At 36.5% G+C, this 17,263-nt stretch overlaps 1 protein-coding gene across 9 annotated transcripts in view; it reads right to left on the bottom strand.

Moving 5' to 3' along the window:
* The window catches only part of ADAMTSL1 (ADAMTS like 1), an 885,520-nt gene that overhangs the window by 336,868 nt on the left and 531,389 nt on the right, over positions 1 to 17,263 (bottom strand). For all 9 annotated transcript variants that reach the window (XM_040481343.1, XM_040481342.1, XM_040481344.1 and 6 more), the window contains one exon: positions 10,940 to 11,067. In XM_040481343.1, coding sequence (XP_040337277.1) covers positions 10,940 to 11,067 — 128 coding nt within the window. The remainder of the gene's footprint in view (positions 1 to 10,939; positions 11,068 to 17,263) is intronic.

The raw sequence follows: 17,263 nt of genomic DNA, 5'->3' as shown, positions 1-17,263 counted from the left end.
TGTATTTGTCACTGCGATGCATTTGCTCCCTCTGAAATATGCTGGGGTGTGGGGCAGGGGGATTGCTGCCCTTGGCTTGAGATCCGCTCACAGGAAGGACATGCACTTTATTATACATACACACATGCCATAAGGTTTGCAAATGATCTTACATTTGCTCAGTAGCCAAAAGAGGCAAAGAATGAGAATAAAAACAAATGTGTTTTAGCAACATCAAGTCCAACTTTTCCATCTTCCCCATGAGGAAAATGTATATTATGAAACTCTAGGACTCTCACAACCTCACCCGATACAACCCTGGAGCTGGGAATTTATGAATTATTTTGGCTAGAGACAAAAGTTCTTCAATCCGCCCATATCACCCAGATGTCCGTTGTAAGATGGGGGCCTGGAGAATAACAACATTTTTCTTTAAAACCATTCATATTAAGAGCAGCTTTTGTTCCTCTTCCTATCTGGCAGCAAAATGGGTTTTGACTGCACATGTGCAGGAGAAAAGCTCTCTGTCTCAGGGTCACACATTCAATTTTACAGTTGAAGGGCACCTTAGACATTCACTGAATATAAATATTTATTGAACACCTATTCTGTTCCAGGAACTGCCCACTTGACATCATAGATGCGACAAATTGAATCCCAGAAAAACTAAAAACCCAGTGCAGTGTCACCTGGCTAGAAAATAATGGGACCAAGATTCAAAATTAGTAGTTTGATAAAAAAATAAATAAATAAAAGGGATAGTCCACAAAATAGGTTAAAGACTCTCTCAGAGACAGTGAAACGCACTGTTATGAGAGCCAGGCTCCCAAACATGTGACTCTCTCACTAGGAAAAGATCCCAATCTTGACCTGTGAGTCCTACCCCAAAACCCAGAGGTAGGGATTGGTTATGCAGCTATTTAAGGTTGACATATGTAGTTATGGGTTTCAGCTGATGGTCACACATGACTATGATGTTACTTAGCATTCTATACTTATTCTTTCTGTCTCCAGGTAAAGCATCCTTCCCCCCAATGTATGTAATTCTGGTATCCCTTGTTTTAGCTGTTAATATCTGGTGTCCCTTTAATTTCTCTTAATCTCTTTCTCTTCTCCTTTATCATTCCCTCCTTCCTCCTTCCTTCCCACCACCTCCCTCTCTCCCAGTGGTTGAAAGTAAGCAAAAACAGTTAGGGTTAGATAAACTCCTCTTTTCTGTTGCACAAATTGGACCCAAACCGAGAAATAAAAGACCTCAAGTACTATTAGGAAGCATTTCTTTCCACATAATGATAAATGCGGAATTGAAGGTAGAAAGTTAAACTCCGCTCAATGGATAAGAAATTTAAGAAAATATAAGAAAAATTAAAGACCTCAAGTACTATTAGGAAGCCTTTCTTTCCGCATAATGATAAATGTGGAATTGAAGGTAGAAAGATAAACTCTACTCAATGGATAAGAAATTTAATGAATTTGAAGGCAGGTGGATCCTAGAGAATTTGCATAAAATATCCCAGGCTCGGGGCATTAACTTAGTCATTCACTAACAACCTGGAGGCATTTTAAAGGGTCATACTTGTAAGCTTAATAATGGAATGGAAGAAAACTTCAGAAATCACTTAGTCCATTTGTCAATCTGGGCAAGGCTGACCTTACTATACTGACAACTGTATAACCACTCAGAAAAGTTATTACTTTAGCTCACAGTAGTAGGGGCACAATCACCACTTTTACATCCTGACATGCTGGTGCCCAGGGCTTTCCTCCAATGCTGTAGATTGGGTCATTTCACAGAAACCTGAGTGAGGAATGTAAACATAAACAAATCTCTTTTACCAGAAAATTCCTTCTTTTATTCATTACCCTAACTTCCAAAAAATCCCAGGGAGCTGAATCATTCCACTATCATCTCCTTTAATAGAGCAGCAGGGTTTTTTAAATTTATTTTCAAATTTACATCCAAGTTAGTTAGGATATAGTGCAATAATGATTTCAGGAGTAGATTCCAGTGATACATTCCCTATGTATAACACCAGTGTTCATCCCAAAAAGGGTCTTCCTTAATGCTTCTTACCCATTTAGCCCATCCCCCCTCCCACAACCCCTCCAGTAACCTTCAGTTTGTTCTCTATATTTAAGAGGCTCTTATGTTTTGTCCCCTCCCTGTTTATATTATTTTTGCTTCCCTTCCCTTATGTTCATCTATTTTGTATCTTCCCTTTATCATATGGGTGAAGTTACATATTTGTCTTTCTCTAACTTCGCTGAGCATAATACCCTCTAGTTCCATCCATGTACTTGCAAATGGCAAGATTTCATTCTTTTTGATTGCCCAGTAATATTCCATTGCACCACATCTTCTTTATCCATTCATTCATCAATGGACATTTGGGCTCCTCCCATACTTTGGCTATTGTCAACAGTGAATACAGCAGCAGTTTTAACACTGGTTACACATTAAAATCATTTGGAGAGCTTTTGAAAGATGTATTGATACCAGAGTTCCAGCTGTAGAGATTTGTATTTAATTGGCTTTCAGTGGGATGGATATATATATATATATATATATATATATATACACACACAGGTGATTCTAAAGTACAGCTAAGATTAAGAACCATTGCTACATATATATTACCTATTTACATAACTGGGAGGAAATTCTCTTCTTAAAATATTATATAACTACAATCAGTAGAAATTCAGTATAATCAGCAAAAACTTAATAATTTGTTAAATCCCCCAAAGCAGATGCCTGACTCCTGGGTCTTTTACCCTTAGTTATACCTAGCAACTTGCCTGATACATGATAGATATTCAGTGTATATTTATTTAATGAATGAATGAAAATTGAGGAGATTCACCCTTAGAAGGTTATATGTTTCTTAGAATTTACTCATTTCTTCTAGGTTACCCAATTTATTGGTATAATTGTTCATAATAGTTCCTTATGGTCCTTTTGATTTCCGAGGCATTTATTATAATGTCTTCTTGTTTATTTCTGGTTTTATTTTCATCTTTTCTCTTTTTTTCTTAGTCTCGCCAAGCATTTGTTGATCTTATCTTTTCAAAAAAAAAAAAAACTCTTAGTTTAGTTGAATTTTTTCTATTGTTTTCCTAACCTCTATTTGATCCATTTTTTTTCCTAATCTTTATTATCTTCTTTTTTTCAGGATAACTGCAGGCTTGTTTTGTTCTTTTTCTAGTTCAGACCAGTAGCAAATAAGAAAATTGAATCGATAATCAAATACCTCCCAAGAAAGAAAAGCCAGGACCTAACGGTTTCACTGGTGAATTTTACTAAACATTTAAAAAATAGTAATACCAATCCTTCTTAAAGTCTTCCAAAAAGTAGGAGAGAGAACACTTCCAAATGAATCTTATAAGGCCAATATTGCTCTGAAACCACAGCCAGACAAACAAATAAACTGTAAGAAAAGAAAACCATAGGCCAATATCCCTAATGAACATGGTTGCAAAAATCATCAATACAATTCTACCCAATTGGATTCAATAGCACATGAAAAGCACTGTACCTATGACCAAGTAGGACTTATCTGTGAGGTGTAAGGGTGGTACAGCATATGCAAATCAATCAAAGTCATACATCACATTGACAGAATGAAAGATAAAAACCACATGATAAGCTCAACAGATGCAGGAAAAGGAGTGTAAAAAAATTCAATATCTGTTCATGATTTAAAAAAACACCATTAAAAATAGGTATAAGAAGAACTTACCTCAACGCAATGAAGGTCATATTTGAATAACCACAGCTAACATCATAATCAATGGGGAAAAACTGAAAACGTTTCCTCTAAGATCCAATGTAAGCAAGAATACTCATTCTCACTACTTCTATTTAACACAGTACCAAAAGTTCTAGTCGAAGCAATTAGACAAGAAATAAAAGGCATCCAAATTAAATTGGAAAAGAATAAGATCATCTTTGCAGATGACATGATCATATATGTAGAAAAATTTAAAGATTCAACAACAACAAACTGTTAGAACTAATAAATGAATTCAGCAAAGTTTCAGGATACAAAATCAACATATAAAAATTGGTGGCTTTTCTACACATTAACAACAAACCATCTGAAAATGAAATTAAGTAAATCCCACTTACAACTGCATCAAAAATAATAAAATGCTTAGGAATAAACTTAACCAATTAGGTGAAAGACTTATACCCTGAAAACTATAAAACAATGATGAAGGAAATTAAAGAAGACACAGATAAATGGAACGATAACCCTTGCTCACAGATTGGAAGAATTAATATTGTTAAAATGTCCATAGTACCCAAAGTGGTCTACAGATTCAACACACTCCATATCAAAATCCCAATGGCATTCTTTACATAAATAGAGAAACAATCCTAAAATTTATGTGGAACTTCAAAAGATCCCAAATAGCCAATGAAATCCTGAGGCAGAAGAACAAAGCTAGAGGCATCACACTTCCTGATTTCAAACTATACTGCAAAGTTATAGTAATCAAACCATTATAGTACTGCATAAAAACAGACATTTAGACCAACAGAACAAAACAAGGAGCTCAGAAATATACCCACACATATATAGTCAACCAATCTTGGACAAGAGTGCCACAATGGTGAACTCACAATGATAGTGAAAAGATACTCTCTTCAATAAATGGCATTAGGAAAACTGGTTATCTACATGCACAAGAATAAAATTGGACCCTTATTCTCACAGTGAATTAAGAAAAAAAAAACTAACTCAAAATGGATGAAAGACTTAATTATAAGACCTGGAACAATAAAATTTCTAAAAGAAAAGAGGGAAAAAACTTTTGACATTGGTGTTGGCAATGATTTTTGGTCATGACACCAAAACTGCCTGTAACAAAAGCAAAAATAGGTAAGTGGGACTAGATGAAACTAAAAAGCTTCTGTACACCAAAGGAAACGGTCAACAAAGTTAAAAGGCAATCTATTCATTGGCTTTGATTGGAGAAGTTACTTGCAAACCATATATCTGATAAAGGGTTAATATCTAAAATACATTAGAGACTCTTACAACACAATTGTGAAAAAACAAATAATCCAATCAAAAAATGGGCAACAAACCTGAATTGACATTTCTTAAAAGAAGAAACAGAAATGGCCAACAGGTACACGAAAAGGTGCCCAACATCACCAATCATCAGGGAAGTGAAAATCAAAACCATAATGAGATATCTGCTCATACCTGTTAGAATGGCTATTATCAAAAAGACAAAAGTAACAAGTGTTGGCAAGGACATAAAGAAAAGGGAACCTTTGTACACTGTTGGTAGGAACAGAAAATGGTAAAACTATTATATAACAGTATGGAGGTTCCTCAAAAAATTAAAAATATAACTACTATATGATCTAGCAATATCACTTCTGAGTATATATATCCAAAGGATATGAAATCTGGAATTTGAAAAGATATCTGCACCCATTTTCACTGCAGCATTATTCATAATAGTGAAGACATGGGAACCATCTAAATGCCACTGACAGAGGGATGGGTGAAGAAAATGCGGTATATACATACAATGGAATATTATTTAGTCTTAACAAGAAGGAAGTCCTGCCATTTGTGACATCATGGAAGAATCTGGTGGACATTATGCTAAGTGAAATAAGCCAGACAAAAAAAGACAAACACTGAATGATCTCACTTATAAGTGGAATCTAAAATAGTTAAAGTCATAAAAGCAGAGAGTAAGTATAATGGTGTTTTGCCAGGAGCAGGAGAGAAGGGAAAATGAGGAGATGTTAGTTAAAGGGTACAAAGTTTCTGTTATGCAAGATGAATCACTTTGGGAAATCTAATGTACAGTATGGTGATGATAGTTAACAATACTGTATTGTATGCTTGAAAGTTGAAACAGGGTATCTCTTAAATCTTGTCAACACATATGCACTATGTAACTATGTACATATACACAATATGTAACTATATAGGTGTGTTGGATAAATTATTTAGCTTCATGGTAGTGATCCTTCCACAATATATAAATACATTGAAACAGTAAGTTGTATACCTTAAATATATGTAGTTTTTACGTGTCAAAGATATCCCTATAAAGCAGTTTAAAAAAAAAAAAAGAAAATTGAAAAGAAATAATGACTTCACAAGGGCTATTGAACTAGCCAAATAAAGAATTTTTAAATAAACAGAAAAAGACGGCCAAGAATTATAAATTCCCAGCATGGCTAGTAAAGGTTATGGACACCAAACACATTTCCAACCATTTTTTATTCTAATAAACAGGTTTATGGGATAAAACGGTTCCAAACATTCAGTCTTTCGACTTATTCTCCTCTCGAAAGGAGATCAGAGCTTAGGGGTGCAGGGGAGGACCACATCCCTCTAAGATATATGACCTGGACTATTAGAAGTCCTGGTAATACATTTAGATTAGGCTTTAACCCAGAAAGTAAAAGGAAGGCAACCACAAACTCTTAAACATCCTAAAATGTGAAATCTTTCCTAACACAATGAAAAGACTTCCTCATATAAATGACAGAGTAGTCAGACCCATTCTGAACTTGTATATCTTTCTTTTAAACAAAAACTCAAGCATTTCCAATGAAAACAAGTCTGATAACATATAACACCAGATGAGGAATAACAGATAAATCTTGCTTTGGGGTTCACTTTAGCTGAAAGTTCTAAAATGTCTTAAAACAGGTCCTATGAAACTTAATTGGATGTTTTGATAAAGATGAAATGACTTTAAAGGGAAAAAATATTTGTTTAAGAAGTCAAATCTTAATGTTAAAATTTTTCTTTTGGTATTTATTATTATATGGTGTAGAAATTACTTGCTAACTAAAGCTTATATTGCTGTAGTATCAATATTTTTATGGGAGAAAAATTGTGTTTGCAATTAAAAAATCTGAAGAGTTAGCTTAATTTCACTTAGCACAATTATTATGAAATGACAAGTTTGAATGATCTTTCCAATTACTGTGAGATAAGACTCCTTGAGGATGTTTATTTTAATTTTTCTGTATTTATATTGACAACATTCTGGCAGCCACATCCCTTTGGAACAATATCATAATCTTTTTTTAGGCACCTCCACAGTGTGATGATTTTATTTCTTGTTCATCTAATAATTTTATTCTGCTCCAAAAAATTCTATTCAACTAAAGAATTCAATGCAAAAGTTATTAACTTTAAAAAATGCTTTCATCCTTTATAAGTAAGGCTTTTGAAATAATTTTTTTATTATTATTTTTGCTACTTGAGTACATATAGGTATGACAAGCCCTTCATTTAACCAGTTGGGATTTAACAAAATATTCTTACTCCTAATGTATTAATCTATTAATCCATACTATTTATTAGTCTGGAGATTAATTGGCCTTGCAGAAGATAAAAAATGTCACAAAAGACCTTTAAGTCTTCTTCAGGCACCAATATAAAGGTTGACACCACACTTAAGAGCATCCAGCTATCTGACTCATTGCCATTTCAAATGAACTGCAGTTTACCTCTTTGACCTTGGTTTTGGCACAGACCTAATACAGTGGTACATATGACGTTACACACAGTATTCTTAAGTGCCTTATGCATCTGGAACTCCTTATGGGAAAAGTTAAATTAACCGGCTGAAGACAAAGCTAGAACTCTCAGAGACAGATCTTTAGTATCAAATTTAAAACTATATGCTTAAGTAATTTAGGTCGAAGAAGGATAGTTTCCACTAAACAACACACAATCGTAGATAAATGAGAAAAACACATTTGTTAAAAATATTACTTCAGAATATCTAATGGAGGATGTGAAGAACTGGACAGAAGCAGCAGCTTCTCAAGGTAGTTGGTACATTGTCTAATTCACTTGAAATGAAGAGCCATCATAAAGTACAAGTATGCATGGTCCATTTTCTAATTAGAAAAAAAAAGTAACAGCAGATGTTATGATGCAAAAATCAAAGCAGACTTAGTGATGCAAGATTAGCAATAGTTGTATTATCAGAGTTGCTCAATGAAACCTAACATAATCTTCCAGAAATTAGTAAATGTTGTAGAAAAAAAGTGTATACGGTGCCTTCCCTTATTGCTCAAACCAGGGTTGCAAGTAAAGGCAATTATCAATAGTCTAATATCAGAAATTGGGAAAATGAAGCACTGCTTACTTTCTGTGAGCCTAGAAAAAGGATGGGGGAGAAGGCAAAGGAAGGATTCTGCTCAGTATCTCCCCGGGTCAGGGCATTTTCTCCAGCACCATGCACTGCCAGTGAGAAGGATGAGTTTTATATTTAATGCTTATTTATATTTTCACCCTGCTTTCCCTCCACTGATTTTTATTTTCCTGCACTCTTCAAAAGATCACTCAGAGAAGATGTTCTCAAACTCATACAGTTAACCAAGCCTCTTCCCAGTCTCCCCGTCCATCACAGAACATAATTAACTCCAGAAGTTGAGTAGTTGTCATTTATTCCATAAAATCTGAGTATTTTAGCTCCTTTTTACAGTTCTATCATATTTGGAACAGAGTAATTATTAGCTGACAGACTTAAAAATATCAGAGCTAAAAGTGAGAACAGGACTGGAAAATCAGTCTGGAAAATTAATTCAGCAGGTCAATGGGATTCATTTAGGCTGAATTTGAGTGCTTACCGTTAGACTACAACACACATTCCAGTTACTTGTTGGGCCTCTAAGGACATATACATTCATAACCTGTGATCTTTCTCAAGAGTATAAGGTGCCCACATTAAATGTGGAGTGGAGATGAGAGAAAACCCGTTAAGTTCATTAGCCATTAAAAAATGAACAAGAGGGGCACCTGGGTGGCTCAGTCGGTTGAGCGTCCGACTTCGGCTCAGGTCATGATCTTGCAGTCCGTGAGTTCAAGCCCCGTGTCGGGCTCTGTGCTGACAGCTCAGAGCCTGGAGCCTGCTTTGGATTCTGTGTCTCCCTCTCTCTCTGACCCTCCTCCATTCATGCTCTGTCTCTCTCTGTCTCAAAAATAAATAAACACTAAAAAAAAAATTTAAAAAAAAAATGAACAAGAGGGCCACAGATAACCACTCATGGTAGGTTGGTGTCCTGCCCCTCTCCCCATTGTTTTAGCTTCTTCTCCAGCCTAGTATGAGTTTACCTAATGTATTTTTTTCAATATTTGAAATTCAAATAGGGACATATAGTCTATATGTTTATAATTTTAGATTTTACATTTTACTTTGCCAATTCATTATGAGTAGATGATAGATGATATCTTCTATAGTATCTTAATAAAATCCTAACAATTGGAGCCTTAATTTACTAGGTGACAAAACTGGTAAGTGTGAATTTCACATAACTGATGTTATATGATGTTATAATATATTTGATGCTTTGCCGAATGACAGAGTTCTACCTGTGATTGTACTTATCCCTTAAGTTGCTTGTCAGTCTCTTACTCCATACAAGATTCTCACAATGTAGCATTCACATCAACGAGCCAGTATGAAAGTTCCCATACACTCCTTACCAGCTTTGTGAGATACATGTTTTGGCTCACCTCTATAGCATATTCAAGCACGGTAATTCGAGAAAACTGTATAATAGGAACATTTCAAATCTGTACATTTTGGCTTTACTGATGTATGTTTGTTATCAGTTATATCTTGCAGTGCTATCACCATGCAGCATCATGTAGTACAGACGTAGGGAGGTTTTGATATTTGAGACGAAGAGAAGAGGTGAATCATAAAAATGAAAGGTGTAGTTTTTTCTGGTCAGCTCGGGGACCTCATTTGTTATGACACTGGCCTCCAAAGATGACAAACAAACTTGCTAGTGGATGTAATCCAATAGCTCCATCTTCTGAGTAGAACCAAACACCATAATGGCTAAGTAACATGATTAATCCGGTTTCTTGCAAGATATGCCCTTTGGCCAGGTTTCCCAGGGTACACCATTTCCATTAGGATCTGCCTGGAACCAAAATGGTCTCTAGTTATCATGGATTCAGTGAAGGAAAATCTATCTGTCAGACCATGTGTGGGACTGGGGGGCACAGAAAAGAGTAAGACGTTGACCCTGATTTCAAGAAATTCTCTCATTAGAGTAAGCTGACATTTTTCTGAACCTGTATCTCACCACTTTGTGCTGTTTCATTATGAAAAGTCTAGAAGAATCAGCAGATATATATAGATAGATATTTTTTTCTTCTGTTCCATGTTCTATAGTATATAGTAATTTTGATCAAACCTCTTACTTGTCACATGTAACACTCTTCACTGTCAAATAAAAATCTCTCATTAAAAATATTACTATTGTACTCTGTATTTTATAGTTTGAAGAAAAATCTAGTCATAGACCACACAGATCAAGAAACAGTTCTGACTTATTATTATTTGAAGTAGACTTCCATTTTAATGCCGCAGGCCTTTACTTTCAGCTTAGAAACCATTAGCCACTCTCCACCTTCACCACTGCTCTCATTCCCATGCCAGGTTCCCAAGAAGTTTCTGTTTTCCAAACCTCCTTATATGCAAACTTCATCATTCATTGAACTGAATAATCTCAGGAAACTTCCAGACATCCAAGAAATCCAAACCAATATACCACTTATTTGCAAAGTGCTTGATAACATTGGAATCCAACATAAACTTAATACGTTGTTAATGTTAATATTGTTGCTATTCTTGTCACTAAAATTTAAGGGGATCCAAAAAGTGCCATATATTATGGTCCATTTCTACTTATAAATCAACCTTCTAGTTCTAATATGAAAATAGACAACATTTCCTCTGTAAATGAGATAAATTCTATATCACTTATCATATAAGAGTATATAAATAACCTAGCTGGAGATGCACATATTTAATTCTTTGTACCTTTCTTCCATCCAGATTTGTGTGCAACAAAATGGTCTTAATAACCCCAGCCACAAAAGTATGCATTGAACCTACTACATATGGGCCTTACAAACTCCCTCATCTGGGATGCAGGACTTACTTGTTGCTGAGGCAGCGTCTCAGAGAGTAGGAGGCCCCTCCACCACAGGTGCGTGAGCATTCACTCCATGGGCCCCAAGCGTCCCACAAGCCATCCCGGTCCTCCTCAGAGCGTGCTGTCCTGGAGCTCTGTGAGGAAAAAGAGAATGGTCAGTATCATGTCCCCATTGAACCCTGAAACATGTGTCCTAAAGTGTGGGCCTTTTGTATGTCTGAATATGATAGCCTTGCTGGAGATGAAAACATTTATTAGATTCTTTCCAGTTGAATAATGTGTTTGGGGAGAGGACTATTTGAGTTTAGAGACCCTGGGCCATGCTGAAAGGAACAAGGGATCTGCATAATGGAGCAAATAGAAAAGGGGGCAAGAATAAGGAATCTGGGTGAGGGGAAGTTAAATTGAAGTCACATTTTGCACTGAAGTCATGATTTTGCCTTGGGTTCATAAGTCTACTCATCTACCTCTTTGTGAAAACAGAGAAACTTCTCTCAGAGATGCTTCTGCTCTGAGAAGCTTGTAATGTGCATATCAGCATTACCTTCCAAAATTTAACATTTTATACAATTGATAATTTTTTTAATTGAGCAACATCATTTCCAGATTTCAGACTTGTTAATTACAACAACTGCATGAAGTAACTTCAGTAATGCAGGGATTGCCTCTTGACAAATAGATCTGCTTGTTACTGAAAGGCTTCCTAGTGAAATCTGTATCTACTGTATAGAAAATTGGTATATGCGGGTCTCCATGTTGAACTTCACATTTCTCATAAGAGTCAAAGATAAAATATGTGCTATAGTTCATAGAATAATCTCTAGAGTTAGAAATTGCCTGGGTTGGATATGGATTTTACTAGGTGTCCCTGAACAATTAAATTACCACCTGCCTACACTAAAATTTCCCTTTCTATAAAATGGGGATAATATTATAACCATGACACTACATGCACACACACACACACACACACACATACACACTATACAAGAAGATAAGTTAAATGAACTTAGCCTAGGATAAGTTTCAGAGTAAAGCACTAATAAATATTACCAATAATTATGTTATGATAAATTGAGAATGTCATATATATGTAATAATACAGTGGTATTAATAATAATATACATAATAATACAGTTGTATTAGTCTGCTTATGCTGCCATAACAAAATACCAGACTGGGTGGCTTAAAAAACAAAAATTTATTTTCTCATAGTTCTGGAAGCTGAAAGTCAGAGAACAGGGTGCCAGCATGCGTAGCTGCTGGTGTGAGCTTTTCCCTTGGGTTGCAGAAGGCAGCATTCTTACTGTGTGCTCACATGACTTCCACTTTGTATGAGCATGGACAGACAGAGAGAAGACAGAGTAGCTCTCTGGTGTCTCTTCTTCTAAGGACATGAGTCCCCTCATGAGAGACCCCTTTCATGACCTTATCTAAACTGATTATCTCCCAAAGGCCTCATCTCCATATACCATCACATTGGGGGTTAGGACTTTAATGTATGAATTGCGGTGCAGGGCACAATTCAGTCCATAGCAACAGTTCTACAAATAGCTAATGTGAACTGGGGCCAAATTGTTTTACTGAGTAAATCAAGCACAATATTCAAACATTACAGATGGTATCTTCTCGGGGCTGCCTGGGTGGCTTAGTTGGTTAAGCCTCCGACTTCGGCTCAGGTCACAATTTCACGGTTCCTGAGTTTGAGCTCTGCATCAGGCTCTCTGTTGTCAGTGCACAGCCCACGTCAGAACCTCTGTCTCCCTCTCTCTCTGTACCCCCCCACCTCTCTCTCAAAAATAAACAAACATTAACAAAAAGATGGTATCTTCTTATATCAATCAAGGACATACTTCTGAAAAAATTAAAATTTCAAATTTAAATTTGGAAAAAACAAACCTGAAAGAAAATAGGCATGTTAGACAATATGACAATGTCACCTTCAGTTTTGTCTCTGAAGAGAGAGCACAGGGGATGTGGAATGCCGGGAAAGGTTGGGATGTGAAGTCAACAGGAAGGTAACCTCTTACAAAGCATTGTGGGAACTTGAGATAATGTAAATGAGGTCACCAGTGTATATGAGGTCTACAATGATAACTCAGATTGTTATTGCTGTTGTTATTATTTTTATTTTTAATTACTTTCTCATGCCCTACCTAGTTATACTCAAGGTTATATCATCCACACAGGAGGGGCTCCTGAAAAAGAAGAGAACATCCTCTAGCCCTTCAGAAAACTGTTTATTTTGTAGTAATGAGCTTCTTTGTAGATCAGTTGCTATGGGGCTCTGTTGTCACACTGGCGACTCCTTGGACCTTTTAAATGTTTTTTTAGTTTTTTTTTTTTTATTTGAGAGAGAGAGAGAGAGAGAGAGAGAGTGAGCACATGTGAGTGGGGAGGAGGGGCAGAAGGGGAGAGAGAGAGAGAATCCTAAGCAGGCTCCACATTTAGCACAGAGCTTGACCTGGGGCTTGATCCCACAACTCTGTGATCATGACCTGAACTGAAATCAAGAGTTGGAAGCTCAAATTGACTGAGCCATCGAGGTGCCCCTCTTTGGGCCTTTTAAAATCTGGACAAGTTAAGTCAGAAACCTCACCTCAGAGTGTTGTATCAAGGCTTATGTAAGTGATGGAAGCTTTATTTAAATTCATAAATCATTTGCAAAGGGCTAGCAAAGGCTAGCATAGTAGTAAAGAGAAGGGACTGAAGGACCTACTCAACCTGGAGTAGAATCCTGGCTCCAGAGCTTCTTAGCTGTGACCTCCTTATCCTTCAGTCTTCTAATCAGAAAATAAGGATAATAAACACTAGTATTGTGAGAATTAAAATAACCAAATATAAAAATCACGTAAGGTTGTAACAACCCAGATGTCCATCAGTGGATGAATGGATAACTGGAATGTGATATACACACACAACAAAATATTATCCAGCCTTAAAGGATGGAAATTCTGACCCATGCTACAACATGAACGAACACTGAAGATATCATACTAAGAGAAATAAGGCAGATACAAAAGGACAAATATTGTGTGGTTCCACTTAGATGAGGTGTGTGGAGTAGCCAGATCCATAGAGACAGAAAGTAGAATGGTGGTTGCCAGGGGTAGGGGGACAGGAGGAATGGGCAATTATTTTTAATGAGTACAGAGTTCCAGTTCGGGAAAATGAAGAGATTTCTGGAGATGGATCGTGGTGATGGTTGTACAACGGTGTGAATATACTTAATGTCACTGAATATACTTAAAAATGATTAAAATGGTAAATTTTATAAATTTTATCACAATAATATATACATACACTAAGCATTAACGGCTTTTACTGATACTATTTATTGTTACCATAATTTATAAACATAGATGTACTCTGAAAGGTTACAGGAGGTACTCTGGGAAGGTACTAGTGCTTTTCCTGCTGAGTGTAGTGGAGACTCTAGACTCTTAAGGCATCATCTCCCTGAAAACTCTGACTTTCCCACAGCAGAACTTTCCAGCCACCTGCCATATTACATTTGCCTGGTGATATGATCTGTCAGTAGTTAGAGGCTCCTCTAAAATGTGGAATAGAATGGGTAACAGAAACACACTGGTTACCCCAAAGTATGTTCTTTCTAAAGGAAGCATTTACTGAGCTCCAAAGCCTGGTTTTTAGGATTAATAAAATCAACCTCTAATCAAGGCAATATGGGGCACTCTGTTTCCAGAGCTTAATTAAATACTGAAGGAGAAAAGACTCTTTGGCAATGAAGTATACATTGTCCATACACCCATTAAATTCATTCTTCAGATTTTTGAACAGTTTACTGTGCATCTCCTGGCTCCCTTTTAGTTTTCTCTGTATGACTGGAAGAAGTTCTGTTGAGAGAGTTATGGTATTTGCTGGATGTGGTAATGACTTGTGTGACAAACATACATTTGTACAATACCATGTCCCTCATTTTATTCAAATTAAATAAGTCTGAGATGAAAAGCAAAATCACAAATGCTAGGATTCATGAAATAATTAAGAGCAAGATGAGTGATTACAAATTATGATACCATCCAGTTACTACAACCGAAAAAAATAAATACACACACGGTATTCACATGCGAACTCCATTTCCGTGTGAGATAAGAACACCAGAATGCCAAATCCTTGGGAGGTTTCCCTCTGGCTGCTCTCTGGATAAGCTGTTTTGGAAATAATATATAGTTGAGAATTTGTTTTTCTAGAGAAGTAAATTGTTCCAAACTCTGTGCTAAAGTTGTTTGGTATTTTTCACGTACCTTTTCCATCTAAAGTGAGGTTGTATCTTACCTCATCACAAGTTACAAGTTTCAGCACAACTAGACATAGGAAGAGCACACAGTGCTCTGAAAGAGATCACACGCAGACTCAGAAGCAAGTCGTGGGCCTTTTTTCTCAAACTGGAACCATCTCCAAGGTGTCTTTTAGCAAGTGGAATAAACATAATTCATGTCAACTGAATCAATGTTTAATGTTAGAGACAGTAAAGTGATTTTCCCCCTCTTTTACTGTGCCAGATTTTTACATCTATAACCAGAAATGACAATTCAGCAATGCCTTTCGGGTCATTTAAGACCTACCAGCATTTGCTTATTATGGTTTTTAAGAAGGCCTTCAGTATAAACAACTTTTGTGCCTGGTCCAGATGGGACTCGAGCTTATTTTCTCTTATTTTGAAATGTGCATTCCTCTCCACAGTAGCATTTTGTTTTTAAAGTGTTAGCTTTGAGTTGCATCTAGCAAGAGAAAATGAGGCAAAAATAATAAGGTCTAGATAATGAGTTGCCTAAAAGCAACGATGATTACTTCTGAAACCAAAATTCTAAGCTTTTAAAATATACCCCAGTCAACGCTTTCCAATTTGATTTCTGTCACATAAGTGTAGTGTTTCAATCTCAGTATCTCAGAAGCAAGATCATGGATGCTGTGAAACACAGTGACCAAGGGATTACCCATGACCCCACTTCGGGGAATTGCAGCAACAGTGTCAGGTGAGATGATGGTCACTTACTATGAATTGACTGAGAACTGAAGAATGGCTATTAAATTCTGTATTTAAGCCAATGTTTCACCAGTGGACTTATCCGAAATGGTCAATACTGCATCTGATATTAAACTTGAGGGAAAAGTCCATTACAAATCCTATCTTTTTTGTAGCATTTAGTTTACTTTGTAGTTATTGGATGGGTTAAAATGGACAATCAGCACTTTTTTTGAGCCAACATTTCAGAAATCCAGTGAACACTGAGAGAAAAAAGGACTGAGTTTTGGTTCTATAATTCTTGAAAATTGAGTATTTGCCTTGAGTTATTCAATTTAGAAAAAGACTAGCTATTTCTAGATCTCTGATGCCACATGATGACCTTTGAATGTAACATTGACGACAACTCTTAAATCAACTACTTTCTTGTAAGAAAATTCAGTAATCGATTCCCCGGGCCCATCCACCCATTGCTCTGTCCAGTTAAGAGGTGCCAAGCCTCAGTCAATGACAACGGCATGGAAGGCAGGCTGTGGCCACAGATCATCATATATGTCCTAGGAATATTAGAAGAGGATTAGAATAGCTTCCATAAATTCATCAACCTCATAATGGTGTCATTTCCTCATCATTACTGGTTTACCTAAATGTGGTTTTCACCTGATAGTTTTGCGGTTGATTTCAGAGCCAATTGCTTTAAGATCAATAACCAAGTCCCAGGTGAACAGCTTTAAACCTGAAAGCTATAAGTAGTTAAGCAGTTGGAGTAATCACATAAAGAGTTCCCTGCATCTCACCATCTAATAGATGAACCTTAGAATGACCACCTATGTACCACTTTATCCAGAAGCCTCTTTCACCGGACAGGTTATCAGGGACTTATGAACAATGTTGTAGGGTGAAGCACAAATTAGCAATCAAAAGACTCTGGAGTTCTGAGGGTGTCTGGGTGGCTCAGTCGGCCAACTGCCGGACTCGGTTTTGGCTCAGGTCATGATCTCGCAGTTCATGATTCCAAGCCCTGCAATGGGTTCCGTACTAACAGTGTGGAGCCTGCTTCAAATTCTCTCTCTCTCTCTGCCCCTCCCCTGCTCATGCTGTCTCTCTCTCTCTCTCTCTCTCTCTCTCTCTCTCTCAAAATAAACTTAAAAAAATTTTTTTAAAGACTCTGGAGTTCTATTAATATATATACAGAGGCCTTGGAAAATATTTTTTTCTAAACGTTGTAATACGAGGTCAAGCTGTATGGAACTAAATAAAAATGGAAATAGGTCCTGAGGAAATGGGTGAGAGGTTTTTGTAAACTTGAAGTTATATAACAGATGAAGTTACATTATAAG

This window comes from Herpailurus yagouaroundi, unplaced genomic scaffold (genome assembly GCF_014898765.1).
Source record: "Herpailurus yagouaroundi ecotype Mexico unplaced genomic scaffold, PumYag 160, whole genome shotgun sequence".
Lineage (NCBI taxonomy): Eukaryota > Metazoa > Chordata > Mammalia > Carnivora > Felidae > Herpailurus > Herpailurus yagouaroundi.
This window is presented reverse-complemented; position numbering and strand designations above follow the sequence as displayed.